The sequence below is a fragment of the Manis javanica genome, chromosome X, assembly GCF_040802235.1.
Source record: "Manis javanica isolate MJ-LG chromosome X, MJ_LKY, whole genome shotgun sequence".
Lineage (NCBI taxonomy): Eukaryota > Metazoa > Chordata > Mammalia > Pholidota > Manidae > Manis > Manis javanica.
In genome coordinates, this window is record NC_133174.1 from 107992582 (window position 1) to 108015063 (window position 22482).

A 22482-nucleotide genomic window follows, 5' to 3' on the forward strand; every position below is an offset into this window, starting at 1 on the left:
TGAGTCCCCTATACAGAATTTTATTGTTGTTAACAACCATATGATCAATAAATATGAGAGACGCCCTCTCAAAAAAAAATGGGCAGAAAAAAAAAAGGATCAAGACCATGCGTGGGAGGTACTTTCTTAAAAAGCTTACATGAAAGTACAAAAGCACAAATTCTGGAGCTGGGAACCTTCTAATCCTGTAAGACATTAGGAAATTTTGGGGGTCTTGATTTCTTCATGTGCAATAGGGACAATTCTATCTACCAAACAGGTGGATAAGATTAAGACCTGTGTGATGATAACAATAGCTACCAGTTTTAACGTGCAAAGAAACTAAAAATACCATATAGACAAAAAGTATAGATTAAAGGAAAAGTGCGAGTAGAAGGGAGATGTTCTGACCTGTTTTTGGAATTTCTGATTGCCAACATACCTGAAACTTGCCTTGATCTGGCTGCTGCTGTTGACATAACCCTTATACTTCATGGACAGTGACAAATCTCTAAGATCATACAGTCTGATTCTGGAATCATTTGAGGTTACCAGTATCTAAATATACATAAAAAGAAAAGGTAAGAATACTATCTTTTAATCTAAGTTAAGATACAACCAAAAAAGGGTGTTACATACTACACAATATTCCTCAAAACTACAGAAAGCAGTACTCTATAGGGAAGGAAATGCATTCTTAGCCAAGATATTAATTAACTTTCAGGACTTTATATGTAGTGTGGAGAAAGATAGTTTTGAATACTTAGCACCTTATTTTCTCCAGGTAAAGGCTCAATGCCAGTGATTTTTCTTCCAACCTTGTTGCGCCCTCTGGTAGATCGGACATGTATTTGTGTGTGGTATTTCAAATGCTAAAAAGAAATCACGAATTAAAAAGTAAGAATTAGAAGGAACCTCAAAGGTCATCTGATCCAAATTTCAGGCAGACATGGTATTTGCCCCAATTGACAAAGCACAGGGGAGATACACCAGCTTACCTAAGATTACAAAAGTGTTCTAAGTATTTAAGTAATTTACAAAAGATCATGATTTACCTCTGTGTCATAGAAAATACATCTGCCATCATATGTCCCAATCACTGCATATTTGCCATTCTGACAGAAATTTGCAGCTGTGATCAATTTTGTTTGACCATCTACTTCATTCCACAAAGCCACTTTTTTGTCAGGTATGTTCCAAAGGCGGAGCTTTCCATCCAATGAACCACTTAGAAAATACCTGTCATCCTGAAAATGTGGCAAAAAAGAAAGCTTTCATTTTACCAGATAAAGAAAAATTCATTAGCACATTCAAATATTAAGCCTGTTTGAAATAGTATTTAAAATATGTAGCTCTTGTTCACAATATATTCAAGTATTCTTCAAGCAAGTATTATTTTATTCACTAGCAACAATTAGAAACCTCAGTATTCATTTTGGAGAAATGACTTTCTAATCACTTTATCATATTTTTGAACTGCATTTCCCAAGTAACAGATACCAGCAGATAATGTGAGTGTATATTGTGTAGGACAAGGGTTCAAACACGTTGGAGAAATTCTAAGTTAAAGTTAAACAGGATTCTAAGTTAACATGCATTCCGAATCTCCAAAAGGGGGATAAAGTAGGTAGTATTTTCCAACTTACTTAACCATGTGCTTTTTCAAGGGGGCATTGAGAGAGGATCAGGCAGGAATATCTAGTTGGGCTAGCACCTTCAAAGACCATGCTTTGGGAAAAACTATCTTATAATAATACGCTGGCCTATACCCGCCTCTGGGATACATGGAACACTTGAATAAAAGTCATGTCAGCCCACAGAACCAGTCATTTTTTTGTTTTTGAACTCTGACACCATGTCAGCAGGAAATCAACTTCACTACTTAAATTCCCAATCTCAAACCAGAGGTTCTCAACAGGGGGGCAATTTGGCCCTGCAGGGTACAACTAGCAATATCTGGAGACATTTTTGATTGTCACAACTTGGGAGTGGGGTGCTTCTGGCATCTAATGGGCAGAGGCCAGGGATGCTGCTAAACACCCTGCCATGCATGGGACAGACTTCCCTCCTACAACAAGGAATTATCTGGCCTAAAATGTCAAAGTACCAAGGCTGAGAACCCCTGCTCTAAACCAAACCAGGCCTACCGCTAAGCTGGTCTAATTTTTTTTATAAATTGAGATAATTGACATGTAACATCACACTAATTTCAGGTATATAAGAAAATGACCCGATATTTGTATATACTGCAAAATGATCACCTAAGCTGATCTAAGTTTTGATAACATAAGAATTAAAGGTAAAATAATTAGGATACCAAACCAAGAAACAGATTCTCTTCTCTGCTCATGATTATTTTTCTTACACACATTTGAAGCCTGTCAAAGACAATCTACACAGGATGGACATTTTTCTGACTGTAGTATAGCAGGCTTTACTCAATGTCTATAGGAGCTGAACAAGTGAAAATAATTCATCTTGGTCTTAAATTTCAGAATATTATTTATATACATATATGTGTGTGTGTGCGTTTGCATTATGCTATTTGTTTTATAACTCTGCTAACTTCCTTCCAGGTAACATTATTTAACAGAGTCATATTAAGTCCTAAGAAAATGTCACCACCACCCCATCCTCTATGCCTTCTCAAAAATCCTCTGGGTCCTCAGAAGTTTAGAAATAAGGGGGCTTTTCAGTTAACAAAATGAAACCAAATAAAAGTATAGAAAAACTACTAACTAAACAGAAACTTTAATCATAAAGTACTACATAGGTAACTATCACCATCTAACACACCTCTCTCTGGCCACCCTGACACATTTCAGTTAAAACAAAGATTGAGGGCAGGATTTTGCTCACAGTTGCCAAGAGGGGTTAATCCATCCTTTCGCTAAATCTTTGGGTGACTTATTCAGATGGGGGTATCATTCAAAAAGAAGCCTTGAAAGGCTAGATGGTCAAAACTGATAAGGTACTAACATAAATTAAACCTTTTTAATCTGCAAAAGTTCTTAACCAAGTCTTCTAATGATTCAGAATTATTATTGTGTATAAATCTGCCTGTTGAGTGAAATTATACTGAGGAAAAGAATTGTTCTTTTCTTGTAATCTGGGCAAAAAGAGGAAGAAATGTGAATATAACTGAAGTATTGCATTAAAAAGGCAATGGGTGTTAAACAGAGAGAGATGGGGACAGGACTGGAAATGTGATCATACATCAGCACAGGGGAGGGGAACTACGGTCAGCTCAAGTCCTCCATTTATTTCAGCCTACCTAGTGGAGTAGCACTGACATGTGACTTCCCTTGTGTTTATAGTTGCAAAGAACTAAAACTAATTCAGCCTTACTCATTTACTGACTCTATACTGTAAGGACATAATAAGCCAGGTTGGCAATTCCATGGTAGTAGATTTTTCTCCTTTGGATGAAATCATATGAAATACTTTCTTTTCAGAGGAAAGATATTAAAGGATTTTCTATGTGGAAAATGAGTAAGAAGGAATCTAAAGATTAAGAATGTTTCCAGATGTTAAATAGGAATTTAATACATCTTGTAATGAATTTTGGTCTTTGCATCTTTCAACCTTTTCCTCTTTGTCGTCCCTCTCCAACCTTCCTACAACTATTCCTGCCTGTATGTTTCCTTTCTTATTTATCCACCTGCTGTCTCTTATTCTTCATCTCCTTATCTTTCATCTTCAATACGATACTTTATTTCTACCCTGCCATGTCTTATTAAAGATTTAAGATGGCTTTTCAGCCTTATAGTTAGACTATAATGTTCCCAATTTTTAATGCAGATTAGCAAAATATTTCTTTTCTCATTTTTAAAGCAAAAGTGAAACACTAAATTAAGTTGCCCATATTTATGCAGCTATTGATTTGTTTTTCCTATAGTTCAATTGCCCCCCAGAGAAACCAGGTTCCATCACCTGTTACAGTGTAACAAAAAATATATAAACACTTACTCTTGGATGGAAAGCTATGGCAGTGACAAAATCTATATGTTGAAAACAGCAAAGGCATTCTCTTCTGGAAATGTGCCATAACCTGACTGTTTTATCCATTGAAGAAGAAAGCAGAAAGTAGTTCTATGGAGAAATTGACATTGCTCATTTTATCACCATATTAGAAAAAATTACTTATGCAATATAAGTTAACTTTGTTTTATGTACCTCAATAGCTTTGTTGTTATTGTTATATGCAGCATCAGAAATTATCCAATTCATTTGGAAGATCCCATTTTTCCCCAAATAGTAAAATACTGTTATTTCTTTGATTCTAAGACTTTTCCACACTACCTATTCTGAAATTAGGATGAATCTTACGATTTTATCAAAAGAAATCTGCCAGGTATGAAGAGAGGACTAAGGTGTGCCTTAGTTGTTATTGTCTGCATATATTGGAACTTAGCTATGAATATAAGCCATTTATTGCCACTCCAGTTCAGTTACTTTCACTTTGACAACACTGGTAAATTTTACCTCACATCGATTCCCTAATTGTCACTTAAAATGCTTTCAAAAAGATTACCCTATAATGCAGCAGGAAAATGAAAAGTTATTGTGCACCTGTCACACCCTAGGCAAAAAAATCAGAAGAGAAATTGTCAAAGCTCTCAGAATAGATCACAGAGTTTTCAAAACTAGAAGAGGGTAGTGCAACGATTTAGGCATTGTGATGGCTCATCACCCAGGAACCAACATCTACCTGTCAAAAGCTTCCAGATGGCAGAAGCTCTTTAATTTCTAAACATAATCTATTAAGGGGAGAACTGACTCATTGTTCTTAACACTATAGAGCAACCCTATAAGGTAGGTACATTATTTTGCCCTGAAACAAATGATACCATTGAGGCACACAGAGGTTAAATAATTTGTCTAAGACTACATAACTCATCAGTACCAGAGATGGAATTTAAACCCAGGTAGCCTGGCTCTAGGTCTAGGCTCTAACAACTACAGTCTTCTGCAGAGTGCTTAAGTAGATGCTTTGTTATTTGCTGAAAAGGAATCTTTAATCTTTGAATGTAAAAACACTAAGTGCAAATACTGATTTGGATATGTTACTGTACTGATATATATGCTTTTTTGGGCTAAAAAGTGTACATTTTATTTTAAAATAGATGGTGTACCTCACAATTAAAAAATAAAATCTTGAAAGACTGATAACTTGTGAAACATCTAATAATAATTATTTTTATTTTCAAGATCCACTCAATCCCAGAAGTTTTGAAGAGTGTATGTAGTTTGCTGGATATTTCCTGTTGATTAACAACTGTATAAAAACTAAGCTATGGTCTGCTGTTTGTTAAAACTGACTTTTTGTTCGATTCTTGCAATAATCCATTGCTTTAAGCATATGAAACATGAAGACATCCCTAAAAGTGATGCTGAAGATGTGTTAAGACTTGTTCTAATATGCCAAGAGATTTCTGTTCAATAAATACTTACTGAATAAATGAAAGTAAATAATTTTCTTGAATAAAGCATGATATTGGGAGTCAAAGATATTAGGTTCAAATCTAAGTTCTACCCATTGACCAGTTTTGTAATCGTGGACAGGTCAGAGTCCCTGTCTACTCATGTACAAAACGAAACATCATCTACCTGTCAAGATTGCTAGTGTAAGAATTACCAAGGTGATTCTTGATACTTGGCACAAAATAAGTCTTCAACAAATAGAAAACCCACTATAAAAACTGATGGTGTGTGTTTCTCTCCCCCCCCCCTTTTTCTTTTGGCGAGTGCTTTTTAGAAGCCTTAAAGGGACAGGGACCCCAATACTAGGGAAACAAGGCAGCAAGACCGGTGAGCGGGTGCCTGAGACCGGCGCCTGAGGATAAAGAAAATCGCACGTTTTTTTCCTTTTTTTTTTTTCCCTCTTTCGTTGTTGCTGTTGTTGTTTTGGTTTGGAGAGTGATTTTTGGAAGTCTTAAAGGGGCAGAACAGGTCACTTAGCCCAGAGGCAGGGAATCTGGGGATCTCTGGGCACTCTAACCCCCTGGGCAACAGGGAGCACAGAGGCCCGTTACGGAGATAAATAGCTTCCCGGCCGCTCCCCCTCCAACGGGGCTCCACCATTTTGGAGGAGCAGCCCCAGCCAGGCCACGCCCAAGGCAACAGCGGAGATAAACTCCATAGCAACCGGGCAGGTAGCAGAAGCCCTGTCTGCGCACAGCTGCCAAGCATAAGCCACTAGAGATCACTATTCTCCCAGGAGAGGAAGGCCACAAGCCAACAAGAAGGAAAGCTCTTCCAGCGGTCACTCGTACCAGGTCTGCAAACTCTCTCTATCACCATGAAAAGGCAAAACTACAGGCAGACAAAGATCACAGAGACAACACCTGAGAAGGAGACAGACTTAACCAGTCCTCCTGAAAAAGAATTCAAAATAAACATCATGAACATGCTGACAGAGATGCAGAGAAAAATGCAAGAGCAATGGGATGAGATGCAGAGAAAAATGCAAGAGCAATGGGATGAAGTCCAGAGGGAGATCACAGATGTCAGGAAGGAGATCACAGAAGTGAAACAATCCCTGGAAGGATTTATAAGCAGAATGGATAAGATGCAAGAGGCCATTGAAGGAATAGAAGCCAGAGAACAGGAACGTATAGAAGCTGACATAGAGAGAGATAAAAGGATCTCCAGGAATGAAAAAACACTAAGAGAAATATGTGACCAATCCAAAAGGAATAATATTCATATTATAGGGGTACCAGAAGAAGAAGAAAGAGGAAAAGGGATAGAAAGTCTCTTTGAAGAAATAATTGCTGAAAACTTCCCCAAACTGGGGGAGGAAATAATCGAACAGACCATGGAATTACACAGAACCCCCAACAGAAAGGATCCAAGGAGGACAACACCAAGACACATAGTAATTAAAATGGCAAGGATCAAGGACAAGGAAAGAGTTTTAAAGGCAGCTAGAGAGAAAAAGGTCACCTATAAAGGAAAACCCATCAGGCTAACATCAGACTTCTCGACAGAAACCCTACAGGTCAGAAGAGAATGGCATGATATATTTAATGCAATGAAACAGAAGGGCCTTGAACCAAGGATACTGTATCCAGCACGACTATCATTTAAATGTAATGGTGGGATTAAACAATTCCCAGACATGCAAAAGCTGAGGGAATTTGCTTCCCACAAACCACCTCTACAGGGCATCATACAGGGACTGCTCTAGATGGGAGCACTCCTAAAAAGAGCACAGAACAAAACACACAACATATGAAGAATGGAGGAGGAGGAATAAGAAGGGAGAGAAGAAAAGAATCTCCAGACAGTGTATATAACAGCTCAATAAGCGAGCTAAGTTAGGCAGTAAGATACTAAAGAAACTAACCTTGAACCTTAGGTAACCACGAATCTAAAGCCTGCAATGGCAATAAGTACATATCTCTCAATAGTCACCCTAAATGTAAATGGACTTAATGCACCAATCAAAGGACACAGAGTAATAGAATGGATAAAAAAGCAAGACCCATCTATATGCTGCTTACAAGAAACTCACCTCAAACCCAAAGACAAGCACAGACTAAAAATCAAAGGATGGAAAAACATATTTCAGGCAAACAACAGTGAGAAGAAAGCAGGGGTTGCAGTACTAATATCAGACAAAACAGACTTCAAAACAAAGAAAGTAACAAGAGATAAAGAAGGACACTACATAATGATAAAGGGCTCAGTCCAACAAGAGGATATAACCATTCTAAATATATATGCACCCAACACAGGAGCACCAGCATTTGTGAAACAAATACTAACAGAACTAAAGAGGGAAATAGACTGCAATGCATTCATCTTAGGAGACTTCAACACACCACTCACCCCAAAGGATAGATCCACTGGGCAGAAAATAAGTAAGGACACACAGGCACTGAACAACACACTAGAACAGATGGACCTAACAGACATCTATAGAACTCTACATCCAAAAGCAACAGGATATACATTCTTCTCAAGTGCACATGGAACATTCTCCAGAATAGACCACATACTAGCTCACAAAAAGAGCCTCAGTAAATTCCAAAACATTGAAATTCTACCAAACAATTTTTCAGACCACAAAGGTATAAAACTAGAAATAAATTCTACAAAGAAAACAAAAAGGCTCACAAACACATGGAGGCTTAACAACATTCTTCTAAATAATCAATGGATCAATGAACAAATCAAAATAGAGATCGAGGAATATATAGAAACAAATGACAACAACAACACAAAGCCCCAACTTCTGTGGGATACAGCAAAAGCAGTCTTAAGAGGAAAGTATATAGCAATCCAGGCACACCTGAAGAAGGAAGAAAAATCCCAAATGAACAGTCTAACATCACAACTATCGAAAGTGGAAAAAGAAGAACAAATGAGGCCTAAAGTCAGCAGAAGGAGGGACATAATAAAGATCAGAGAAGAAATAAACAAAACTGAGAAGAATAAAACAGTAGCAAAAATCAATGAAACCAAGAGCTGGTTCTTTGAGAAAATAAACAAAAAGATAAGCCTCTAGCCAAACTTATTAAGAGAAAAAGAGAATCAACACAAATCAACAGAATCAGAAATGAGAATGGAAAAATCATGACAGACCCCACAGAAATACAAAGAATTATTAAGTACTACTATGAAAACCTATATGCCAACAAGCTGGAAAACCTAGAAGAAATGGACAACTTCCTAGAAAAATACAACCTCCCAAGACTGACCAAGGAAGAAACACAAAAGATAAACAAACCAATTACGAGCAAAGAAATTGAAAGGGCAATCAAAAAACTACCCAAGAACAAAACCCCGGGGATGGACGGATTTACCTCGGAATTTTATCAGACACACAGAGAAGACATAATACCCCTTCTCCTTAAAGTGTTCCACAAAATAGAAGAGGAGGGAATACTCCCAAACTCATTCTATGAAGCCAACATCACCCTAATACCAAAACCAGGCAAAGACCCCACCAAAAAAGAAAATTACAGACCAATATCCCTGATGAATGTAGATGCAAAAATACTCAATAAAATATTAGCAAACAGAATTCAACAGTATATCAAAAGGATCATACAGCATGACCAAGTGGGATTCATCCCAGGCATGCAAGGATGGTACAACATTTGAAAATCCATCAACATCATCCACCACATCAACAAAAAGAAAGACAAAAACCACATGATCATCTCCATAGATGCTGAAAAAGCATTTGACAAAATTCAACATCCATTCATGATAAAAACTCTCAGCAAAATGGCAATAGAGGGCAAGTACCTCAACATAATAAAGGCCATATATGATAAACCCACAGCCAGCATTATACTGAACAGTGAGAAGCTGAAAGCATTTCCTCTGAGATCGGGAACCAGACAGGGATGCCCACTCTCCCCACTGTTATTTAACATAGTACTGGAGGTCCTAGACATGGCAATCAGACAAAACAAAGAAATACAAGGAATCCAGATTGGTAAAGAAGAAGTTAAACTGTCACTAGTTGCAGATGATATGATACTGTACATAAAAAACCCTAAAGACTCCACTCCAAAACTACTAGAACTGATATCGGAATACAGCAAAGTTGCAGGATACAATATTAAGACACAGAAATCTGTAGCTTTCCTATACACTAACAATGAACCAATAGAAAGAGAAATCAAGAAAACAATTCCATTCACCATTGCATCAAAAAGAATAAAATACCTAGGAATAAACCTAACCAAAGAAGTGAAAGACTTATACTCTGAAAACTACAAGTCACTTTTAAGAGAAATTAAAGGGGACACTATCAAATGGAAACTCATCCCCTGCTCATGGCTAGGAAGAATTAATATCGTCAAAATGGCCATCCTGCCTAAAGCAATATACAGATTTGATGCAATCCCTATCTAATTACCAGCAACATTCTTCAATGAATTGGGACAAATAATTCAAAAATTCATATGGAAACACCAAAGACTCCGAATAGCCAAAGCAATCCTGAGAAAAAAGAATAAAGTAGGGGGGATCTCACTCCCCAACTTCAAGCTCTACTATAAAGCCATAGTAATCAAGACAATTTGGTACTGGCACAAGAACAGAGCCACAGACCAGTGGAACAGATTAGAGACTCCAGACATTAACCCAAACATATATGGTCAATTAATATTTGATAAAGGAGCCATAGACATACAATTGCAAAATGACAGTTTCTTCAACAGATGGTGCTGGCAAAACTGGACAGCTACATGTAGGAGAATGAAACTGGACCTATGTCTAACCCCATATACAAAGGCAAACTCAAAATGGATCAAAGACCTGAATGTAAGTCATGAAACCATTAAACTCTTGGAAAAAAACATAGGCAAAAACCTCTTAGACATAAACATGAGTGACCTCTTCTTGAACATATCTCCCCGGGCAAGGAAAACAACAGTGAAAATGAGCAAGTGGGACTACATTAAGCTGAAAAGCTTCTGTACAGCGGAAGACACCATTAATAGAACAAAAAGGAACCCTACAGTATGGGAGAATATATTTGAAAATGACAGATCCAATAAAGGCTTGACGTCCAGAATATATAAAGAGCTCACATGCCTCAACAAACAAAAAACAAATAACCCAATTAAAAAATGGGCAGAGGAACTGAACAGTTCTCGAAAAAAGAAATACAGATGGCCAACAGACACATGAAAAGATGCTCCACATCGCTAATTATCAGAGAAATGCAAATTAAAACTATAATGAGGTATCACCTCATACCAGTAAGGACAGCTGCCATCCAAAAGACAAACAACAACAAATGTTGGCGAGGCTGTGGAGAAAGGGGAACCCTTCTACACTGCTGGTGGGAATGTAAATTAGTTCAACCATTGTGGAAAGCAGTATGGAGGTTCATCAAAATGCTCAAAACAGACCTACCATTTGACCCAGGAATTCCACTCCTAGGAATTTACCCTAAGAATGTAGCAATCAAGTTTGAGAAAGACAGATGCACCCCTATGTTTATCACAGCACTATTTACAATAGCGAAGAATTGGACGCAACCTAAATGTCTATCGGTAGATGAATGGATAAAGAAGATGTGGTACATATACACAATGGAATACTACTCAGCCATAAGAAGAGGAAAAATCCTACCATTTCCAGCAACATGGATGGAGCTGGAGAGTATTATGCTCAGTGAAATAAGCCAAGCGGAGAAAGAGAAATACCAAATGATTTCACTCATCTGAGGAGTATAAGAAAGGAAAAACTGAAGGAACAAAACAGCAGTGGAATTACAGAACCCAAAAATGGACTAACAGGTACCAAAGGGAAAGGAACTGGGGAGGGTGGGTGGGCATGGGGGGATAAGGCGGGGGGAGAAGAAGGGGGGTATTAAGATTAGCATGCATAGTGGGGGGAGGGAGAAAGGGGAGGGAGGGCTCTACAACACAGAGATGACAAGTAGTGATTCTACATTTTGCTATGCTGATGGACAGTGACTGTAAGGTGGTTTTTAGGGGGGACCTGATATAGGGGAGAGCATAGTAAACACAGTATTCTTCATTTAAGTGTAGATTAAAGATTAAAAAAAAGAAAGAAAGAAAAGGGGGATTACTCCTTGACAGGATAAAGCAATTGGTAAATCAAAGATTAACACATGCTTTAAATATCCTTAATGTTGATCACTTAAAGGGTGTCAGATGATCAGCTATGGAGGTACTCTTTTCTGATAATATTCTTTTCTCTTAATAAAAAAAAAAAAAAGCAGTTCCTGTGTGCTGACCTCCAATGAGTTCTACACAGTGGTATAGAGGGCATGTCAAAGGGTGGGCAAAGGGTCTGTTTGTTTCTATGCAGAAGATCAAGGCCTAGCTTGGCTACCCAGAAAATGAACTAAGATATGATATGAGGAGGAGCTCCCGGCATCAGCACTCTCTGGAGGACTCGTGCTGGGGGATGATCATCAAAAAGCCTCCACAGGGATCCGGGTGATGCTGCGGTTGTGGCTGCGTCCACCCCACCATTTCCTGGACTTGCCATTGGAATGAGGAGGGAGATGTCTAGGCTGGCATGTGCATACAGTGAGACAACGAATTTGACCGGATCTGTACTGTTGGAACTCAACCAGGAGTTGGGAGGGGTGCAAGTTGTAGCACTCCAAAATCTTATGACTATAGACTATCTACGGTTAAAAGGACATATGGGAGGTGAACAGATCCCAGAAATGGGTTCCTTTAATTTGTCTGATTTCTCTCAGACTGTTCAAGTACAGTTGGACAATATCCATCATATCATAGACTAATTTTCATAAATGCCTAGGGTGCCTAAATGGTTTTCTTGGCTTCACTGGAGATGGATGGTAATTATAGATTTGCTTTGTTTATGTCACCGTATTCCTATTATGTTAATATGTGTGCGCAAGTTAGTAGTTTAAAACCTATACATACTTAAGGTACTCTACAAGAAGATATGTCAAAGAAATAATCAATCCTCCCATGTTTTCTTCCATATGCTACCTCTATAGCTTTTCTTCTTCCTTCCTGATTACAACCCTTAAATAGAATTCATGCCTCATATGGAATTTACCGAGTATCATAATTCCTCCAGGTGGTAAAGATACCTCGAGACAAGTGCTGGGCATAGAAGCCACAGGGCATAAATCTGCAAAGAAGTAAAAAGCTAACCTTTTCAAACAATATGGCTTTCTCTCACTTACCAACTTTACATTTCCCTGTATGGCCCCGGAAGATGACTGGTTAGCCAGAGACAGGTAAGATTCCTCAAGGGAGGAACAACCTAAGACAGGCACAGTCGCAGGGGGACCATCAGGTGAGAAATTGGGGAACAACAGTGGTGAAGCTTAGAACCTCACCCCCCCACCCCCTGTGTTAAGAGAAAGCTTCTGCTCCATGGATGTTTTATTGCCCTTGTGTAGCTCGGATTAGCCCATAGTCTACAGGCACACACCTGATCATCTACAATTGCTCTCTTACAACACTAAACTATGTTTGCTACTTTTATCATGCATCTACCTACCACTTCAGCAGTGTATTAAAAATAAAAATAATAATAATAATAAAGGGAGAAATGTGGGATCCACATATAAATCAAGTATAAAAATCAAACGAATATCCATATTTGACCTGATTGTTTATAGTTCATAATGCGTGATCAGAACCGAGAGTTTCTGTGATGAATGCCCTTGTACTATTCCCCATGTAAGAACTTATTCACTATGTAAGAATTCGTCCGCTATGTAAGAACTTGTTCGTTACACTTCAGAAGATTGGAGACTGATGAGAACTAGGCTTGAGATGGATTAATGATTGTGCATTGAGCATTGACCCCCCTATACAGAATTTTTTGTTGTTAACAACCATTTGATCAATAAATATGAGAGATGCCCTCTCAAAAAAATAAAAATAAAAACAACTGATTGTGCTAGATACTGAAGAGAAGCAGTAGTAAAATAAGATTTGGTCCCCACTCTGGAAGAGCTTAGAATCCTGTTGCAAATAATACCTAGATATGTATATGTAAAAACAAAGTTTAAGAAAAGAGTATACAGACATATGAAGGTGTTAAAATCCAAAAACTGAGGTTTCCTGGTAAAGAAATTCTGCTTTAAGACTGTAGCATGAACTTGCTGCACTGATGGACAGTGACTGCATTGGGGTATGGGTGGGGACTTGATAATATGTGTAAAGGTAGTAACCACATTGTTTTTTCATGTGAAACCTGCATAAGAGTGTATATCAATCATACCTTAATAATAAAAAAAGAAAGACTGTAGCATGACTCTTGTTGAGTTTCTAGCCTGCCAGCCTCTCCTACAGATTTCAACTAGCCTGACCCCACAACTGGGTGAGCCAATTTCTTAAAATATACCTCTTTATGTTATGTGCTTCAAGAAAGTAAATTCCAGACAAATTTGATGTTACCTAGCCTGAAGAAAATCTTCAACAAATAGAAAACCCACTATAAACATTTATTGTGCTAAATACTGAAGAGAAACAGTAGTAAAAGAAGATTTGGTCTTATTCCAGATGAATAAAATGATCAGATTAAGGATATTTTAGATTTCCATCTTCTGACAATTCAGTCAGATTTTGCTCAGGGTAGAGAAGGAGCATAGACACAACTAGGCCTCAGTTTAAAACCAGACTGTGAAGTAAGTCCCAAGCTTGTTCCAGGAGATTATAGAAAGGCATTATATAAGATGGTTTATGGCTTATGAAAGGCATCCACAACACCTAAACAAGTATGATAGGAGCCGCACTTCATAAATAAAGTGATTCAGAGCTGGAGTTCAGGGAATGCCTGATTTCCAGTATATACTAGTGATATCTTTGAGATCCAAGAGGTGCTCCTTATGTAGGTAAAATATATGGGCACACTGGTATCCCTGATATTATTTTGTTAACTCAGGCTTTTCTCAACTTTTATGTTTTAAAAAATTACTCTCTCTTCTGCCAAATTCTTAATATATTTTAGATTCTAATTACTGACAAATTTTAATACAATGCAAGTGTAAAGTATTATGCAAAAATTCCAAAAAGTGCTTCATGCTTCAGACACCTTAAATAGAACTTAAAATATCTTCCTAAATTTCCACAAAACTGCTAAGACACATCAATGGCAAAATGGCCCCTCTACTTCTGAAATAATTTTGCTCTAAGGAAAAAAATCACAACATGAAGACCTAGCATCGATTCATAGAATATAATTGTTAAACATTAATGATTTCACATAAATTAGTAACTTCATGATGCAGATTAGTACCAAAGCAGTTCTGATTAGATAGAGAACTGTAACTGAAGTCATACCCACTTTGCCAAGGATAGTTATTTTGCAAAATTATTTTATAAAAGAAGCAAAAAGCACAAGTATATCGGCAAATCCAGACAGAATCTGTTAAGTAACATAAAGTAAACATTATCTTATGAGCCTAACATGTTTCTTTTTTGTAACTTCGATTAATTTGTAGATAACTCCCACAAAGTATATGCAAATGTTCAAATACTTGACAGTGTGACAATAAAAACTGTCACAATCATACAAATAAAACATTTGTTTTCATGCTAGAATGAAGACACAATTCAAATAAGAATTTCTTACTTTAGACCATGAAAGATCAAGGAGATCAGCAGTATGTCCTTTATATTTGCAAAATGGCCTTTGCCGAAATGGTGCATTTTTATCATCAGGGTCTTCATCAGCTCCACTGCATACCTATTTAGACATAAAGACAAATGTTAAAGCTAGAAAAAGAAAAGCTTCATATTCTTCCCTCCCCATCTGTTCTCTCATTATTTTGTATGATGTCTGACTGAAATCCTGACTTACCAAAAGCAAACTCTCCTTTAGGCTGAATTTACTACTGAAATACTTCTTCACCAGCTTGCCCTAAAAAACCAGGATCATCCCTGAAAACACTGTGCTATCACAATCTTTCCCTCCCTCGCAGAGGTGCCACTGTCTTTTTCTGAGCATCTGTTCCTTCAGGAGAGGTGGGTGCTGGCACAAGGGGGTGACTTGTGATTGGTTTAAACTAATCAAGATGAGCTCATCCCCTTTCCCAAAGTTGACTGGTTTAGACATGGGCAGGTGCTTTAATTTTCATCAATGAGGCATGAGGGAAAAGTTTTTTCTTTTTGTGGGGTGTGTGTTTGTGTGGGGGAGGCTTCTAGAAAGATTTCTTCATTCTTAAAAAGGGGCATACTAATCTTACTACACTGCTGGACAGTGACTGCAATGGGGTATGGGGGGGACTCTATAATAAGGGTGAATGCAGTAACCACATTGTTTTTCTTGTGAAACCTTCTTAAGAGTGTATATCAATGATACCTTAATAAAAAAAGGGGGGGCATACTAAAGGGACCTTTGTCTGAGCATTGTCATCTGCATATGATACTAAGACTGTAGTAGCCATTTTACTACCATGAGGGGAACAAGCTCAAGAGAACAGATAAAGAATAGTAAAGCAGGGGGATGGTAGGATCTTATGTCTCTGATGACACTACTCAGCTGCTGAATTAACCAGTCCTGGAACCACCTTACCTCCAGACTTGCTTTCTCATTGTTTAGCATTTTCAATTGGATTTCTGTTACTTGAAGTCAAAAGCATCCTGACAGAAGTATGTAGAAATAATGTCATACATGTGTGCCATGCATTTAGTTTTCAACATGTTTTTTTTGTATTCATTATCTGAATAAATCCTAACAACTCTGTGAGGTATTAACTTTATAAAGATGAAGAGAGTAAGAAAAAAACTGAGGCTCAAAGAGGTTAAAGCAACATATTAAAGGTCACACAGTCACCTTCAAACAGCAGAACCAAAGCAGAAATAGAAGTCATCGAACTATAAATTCAGAGGTTGTCCCCAAATGTTTTAGAGGATACAGCATGAGCAATCATATGGAGTACAGGCTAAGCCTTGCATATTTAGGGAAAGGTAGTTAGGATGGGAAAAAAGTATATGGAGATACAGTAGGGGATTAGGGTGGAAAGGTACTTTGAGACCAGATCACAAAGCACCTCAAATTTGTGGCTTAAAAGTTCAGACATTCTAAGGCCATGAAGAGTCAACACAGGTTTCTGAAAAGGAAAAAACCGATTATCTGACCAGTGCTTTATATAGAGAATGCTAGGCAGTAACATAAAAGATGGTTTGGAGAGTGGACACAGAAGAGCAGTCAGTAAGTTTAAGAAGAATAAGGAGGACAGGTGGCTTCTAGGGGATATATAAAAACTACCACTGCTTTTTGTCTAGAACTTTACAGTTCATAAAAACATCTTCATGTCTACTGTGGAGGCACAACAGCAACTGGATGCCCTGATCTTCTGCCAAGCAATCCTAACCTAGACGACTAAAGCCAATTTCCTGAATTGTGCCACCAGCCTAGTGAGCACTGCTGCAAGACATAAAACTAAACAGGATTGCCCTCTTACATAAAATTCAACTTTTGTTTAATAACCATTTACATTTCACTAACTCCTTAGCATATTTTCTCAAGCAGTGATTCCAGATCTTTTTCCTCCTTAAACATTCATTTTCTTCTTTCTGTACTCTACATTTTTCCCCCAAAATCCTAAGTAAATGTTTTTTTTATTGTAACGACATGATCAGTGTACACAATTCAGAAAACATAAAGGAGAAAAACTAAAATTAAAACCACCCATAATCTGCTAACATTATCTTCAATCTTTGATTAAAAGAAAATCACTGAAATCAAATGCATGCACAATTCAGTACCTTCCTTTTTTATACCATGAACACTTTCTGTATTACACTCTTTGCAAACATTTACTAGCTTCATATGGATGTGCCATGGTTCTCCAGTTTGTTGGTCATTTAGACATTTACATTTTTTTGCAAATATAAATAGGAATTCAATGAACATTCTGGAACATGAATCCTTATCTGTTTTTGATTATTATTTTGTTCCTAATATAAGGGGTGTTACTGAGTCAAAAGGTCTATAAACTGAAGATCTTTACAGTATCTTATTTATTTCTATAAAAGTAGGTAATTTTATTAATAGGAAAATTTAGAAATATGAAGTATAAAGAGTCAAATAAAAATCACCTAAAATCCTAACACCTAGAGATGATTTAGGGTATTTTCTTTAAGCTTTTTTATCTGTAAACATTTGCAGATATATTTAGTCAGAATTGGAATAATATTGTATCCAATTTTTATTCTGCTTTTTTCACTTACCACTTTATTTTGAATATTTTTAAAGTTGTCTGAAAACAACTTAAGGACTGCATAGTATTTTACTGTATGGATTATACCATAGTTTTTATTTTTCAACTGTTAAAAATTTACATTGGTCAAATTTTAGCTACTATGAGAACACTAAAATGAAAATCGTTTTACTTACATCTTGGGCATATGTGATTATTTCTTTACGATAGATTTTTAAAGGTAGAATTTTTAAGGGCAGAATTACCAAGTAAAATATTTTATCTACCTCTATATATTTTTCTGAATAGATACCTATAGGAAGATATTTATATTTCTATATAAATATGTATATATTTATATATATAAATACACCATTGATTTTATCAGCAAATACTCTGTAAGTGTAATAGAGCCCTCTTTTAAATACAACTACCATACCATTACCACACATAAAAAATGCCATTTGTATCATCTAATATCTAATCATGTCCAAACATTTTCATTATTTTAAAATGTCACTTTAAAGTTGGAATGCTATTAAACTTGAAAGCCCTTTGATATTTATTAACACTAACTACACACCAGATACTGCATTAGTTAGTTTAGATACCAAAATAAGTAAGACATTTCTTATGTTCTTATAATCTATTCTCTGTATTTAAAAACCACGGACTTGGGAGTGGAGCCAAGATGGTGGCATGAGTAGAGCAGTGGAAATCTCACAAAACCATACATATTTTTGAAAATACAACAAATATAACTCTTCCTAAAAGAGAGACCAGAAGACATAGGACAACAGCCAGACTACATCCACACCCGTGAGAACCCAGCACCTCGCGAAGGGGGTAAGATACAAGCCCTGGCCCGGTGGGACCCAAGCACCCCTCACCCCAGCTCCCGGCAGGAGGAGAAGAGTCAGAGCGGGGAGGAAGAAGGAGCCCAGGACTGCTAAACACCCAGCCCTAGCCATCTGCATTGGAGCGCAGACACACAGTGTGTGCGTGGGGTACTGGAAACTAGGGAAACAGGGCAGTAAGACCTGTGGGCGGGTCCCCGCAGCTGGTGCCCTTGGGAAAAAGAAAAGCGAGTGGTTTCTGAAAGTCTTAAAGGGACAGTGACCCCAAAGCTGGACGGAAGCATCCCGGGACACCTAGTCCAGCAGCTGGGAACCCCGGAGAATGCCAGGCGCCCTAAACCCCTGGGCAGCAGCGCAGGTTGGAGGCCCCTCATGGAGATAAACAGCCTCCCAGCCGTTTCCCCTCCAACATGGCTACACCGTATCGGAGAAGCAGCCTGAGGCAGGCCACACCAACAGTAACTGTGGAGCTAAACACCATAGCGGCCGGGCAAGAATCAGAAGCTCTGTCTGGACGCAGCTGCCCAGCACAAGCCGCTAGATGTCGCTGTTCTCCCAGGAGAGGAAGGCCACAAACCAGCAAGAAGGGACGTTCTCCCAGTCAACACATGCATCAGCTCCACAAACTATCTCTATCGCCATGAAAGGGGAGAAGAATTTGATACAGACCAAAATCACAGAGTCAACCCCTGAGAAGGAGATAGACCTAACAAATCTTCCTGAAAAAGAATTCAAAATAAAGGTCATAACCATGCTGATGGAGCTGCAGAGAAATATGCAGAGCTAAGGGATGACGTCCAGAGGGAGATTACAGAAATGAAACAATCTCTGGAAGGATTTATAAACAGAATGGATAAGATGCAAGAGGCCATTGATGAAATAGAAACCAAAGAACAGGAACGCATAGAAGCTGATGCAGAGAGAGATAAAAGGATCCCCAGGAATGAAAGACTATTAAGAGAACTGTGTGACAAATCCAAAAGGAACAATATTTGCATTATAGGGGTACCATAAGAAGAAGAGAGAGAAAAACGGATAGAAAGTGTCTTTGAAGAAATAATTGCTGAAAAGTTCCCCAAACTGGGGGAGGAAATAATCGATCAGACCACAGAAGTACACAGAACTCCTAACAGAAGGGCCCCAAGGAGGACAACACCAAGACACATAATAATTAAAATGGCAAAGATCAAGGACAAGGAGAGAGTTTTAAAGGCAGATAGAGAGAGGAAACAGGTCACCTACAAAGGAAAACTCATCAGGCTATCATCAGACTTCTCAACAGAAACCTTACAGGCCAGAAGAGAATGGCATGATATATTTAATGCAATGAAACAGAAGGGCCTTGAACCAAGGATACTGTATCCAGCACGATTATCATTTAAATATGAAGGAAGGATTAAACAATTCCCAGACAAGCAAAAGTTGAGGGAATTTGCCTCCCACAAACCACCTCTACAGGGTATTTTAGATGGAGTGTTCTGTATCGGAGCACTCCTAAGAATAAATAGATGTCACCAGAGAAAATAAAATCACAGCAAAGAAAGCAGAACAACCAAATACTAACTAAAGGCAAAAAATAAAACCAAATACCCACAAAAGCAATTAAAGGAAACACAAAAGAGCACAGAATAAACACCCAACATATAAAGAATGGAGGAGGAGGAATAAGAAGGGAGAGAAATAATGAATCACCAGTGTTTATAACAGCTCAATAAGTGAGTTAAGTTAGACAGTAAGATACTAAAGAAACTACCCTTGAACCTTTGGTAAGCACGAATCTAAAGCCTGCAATGGCAATAAGTACATATCTTTCAATAGTCACCCTAAATGTAAATGGACTGAATGCACCAATCAAAAGACACAGAGTAATAGAATGGATAAAAAAGCAAGACCCATCTATATGCTGCTTACAAGAAACTCACCTCAAACCCAAAGACATGCACAGACTAAAAGTCAAGGGATGGAAAAAGATATTTCATGCAAACAACAGAGAGAGAAAAAGCAGGTGTTGCAGTACTAGTATCAGACAAAACAGACTTCAAAACAAAGAAAGTAACAAGAGATAAAGAAGGACATTACATAATGGTAAAGGGCTCAGTCCAACAAGAGGATATAACCATTATAATTATATATGCACCCAGCACAGGAGCACCAGCATATGTGAAACAAATACTAACAGAATTAAAGGAGGAAATAGAATGCAATGCCTTCATTTTAGGAGACTTCAACACGCCACTCACTCCAAAGGATAGATCCACCTGACAGAAAATAAGTAAGGACACACAGGCACTGAACAACACACTAGAACATATGGACCTAATAGACATCTATAGAACTCTATATCCAAAAGCAACAGGATACACATTCTTCTCAAGTGCACATGGAACATTCTCCAGAATAGACCACATACTAGGCCACAAAAAGAGCTTCAGTAAATTCCAAAAGATTGAAATTCTATCAACCAACTTTTCAGACCACAAAGGTATAAAACTAGAAATAAATTGTACAAAGAAAACAAAAAGGCTCACAAACACATGGAGGCTTAACAACATGCTACTACATAATCAATGGATTACCAAACAAATTAAGAGAGATCAAGGAATATATGGAAGGAAATGAGAACAACAACACAGAGCCACAACTTCTATGGGACGCAGCGAAAGGAGTCGTAAGATGAAAGTATATAGCAATCCAGGCATACTTAAAGAAGGAAGAACAATCCCAAATGAATAATCTAACATCACGATTATCAAAACTGGAAAAAGAAGAATAAATGAGGCCTAAAGTCAGCAGAAGGAGGGACATAATAAAGATCAGAGAAGAAATAAACAAAATTGAGAAGAATAAAACAATAGAAAAAATCAATGAAACCAAGAGCTGGTTCTTTGAGAAAATAAATTAAGTAGATAAGCCTCTAGCCAAACTTATTAAGAGAAAAAGAGAATCAACAGACATCAACAGAATCAGAAACGAGAATGGAAAAATCACGACAGACTCCACAGAAATACAAAGAATTATTAAAGGCTACTATGAAAACCTATATGCTAACAAGCTGGAAAACCTAGAAGAAATGGACAACTTCCTAGAAAAATACAACCTTCCAAGACTGACCCAGAAAGAAACAGAAAATCTAAACAGACCAATTACGAGCAAAGAAATTGAAGCGGTAATCAAAAAACTACCCAAGAACAAAACCCCCGGGCCAGACGGATTTACCTTGGAATTTTATCAGACATACAGAGAAGACATAATACCCCTTCTCCTTAAAGTGTTCCAAAAAATAGAAGACGAGGGAATACTCCCAAACTCATTCTATGAAGCCAACATCACCCTAATATCAAAACCAGGCAAAGACCCCATCAAAAAAGAAAATTACAGACCAATATCCTTGATGAACGTAGATGCAAAAATACTCAATAAAATATTAGCAAACTGAATTCAAAAATATATCAAAAGGATCATACACCACGCCAAAGTGGGACTCGTCCCAGGGATGCAAGGATGGTACAACATTAGAAAATCCATCAACATCATCCACCACATCAACAAAAAGAAGGACAAAAACCACATGATCATCTCCATAGATGCTGAAAAAGCATTCTACAAAATTCAACATCCATTCTTGATAAAAATTCTCAGCAAAATGGGAATAGAGGGCAAGTACCTCAACATAATAAAGGCCATCTATGATAAACCCACAGCTAACATCATACTGAACAGCGAGAAGCTGAAAGCTTTTCCTCTGAGATCAGGAACAAGATAGGGATACCCACTCTCCCCACTGTTATTCAACATAATATTGAAGGTCCTAGCCATGGCAATTAGACAAAAGAAAGAAATACAAGGAATCCACATTGGTAAAGAAGAAGTCAAACTGTCACTATTTGCAGATGACATGATATTGTACATAAAAAACCCTAAAGACTCCACTCCAAAACTACTAGAACTGATATCGGAATACAGCAAAGCTGCAGGATACAAAATTAACACACAGAAATCTGTGGC

At 37.7% G+C, this 22482-nt stretch overlaps 1 protein-coding gene across 2 annotated transcripts in view; it reads right to left on the reverse strand.

Moving 5' to 3' along the window:
- Positions 1-22482, reverse strand: part of WDR44 (WD repeat domain 44) — a 106135-nt gene that overhangs the window by 14584 nt on the left and 69069 nt on the right. For both annotated transcript variants that reach the window (XM_037004864.2, XM_017660132.3), the window contains exons 13-17: positions 15049-15162; positions 3949-4071; positions 1035-1226; positions 750-851; positions 422-537 (exon numbers count right to left, since the gene is read on the reverse strand). In XM_037004864.2, coding sequence (XP_036860759.1) covers positions 422-537; positions 750-851; positions 1035-1226; positions 3949-4071; positions 15049-15162 — 647 coding nt within the window. The remainder of the gene's footprint in view (positions 1-421; positions 538-749; positions 852-1034; positions 1227-3948; positions 4072-15048; positions 15163-22482) is intronic.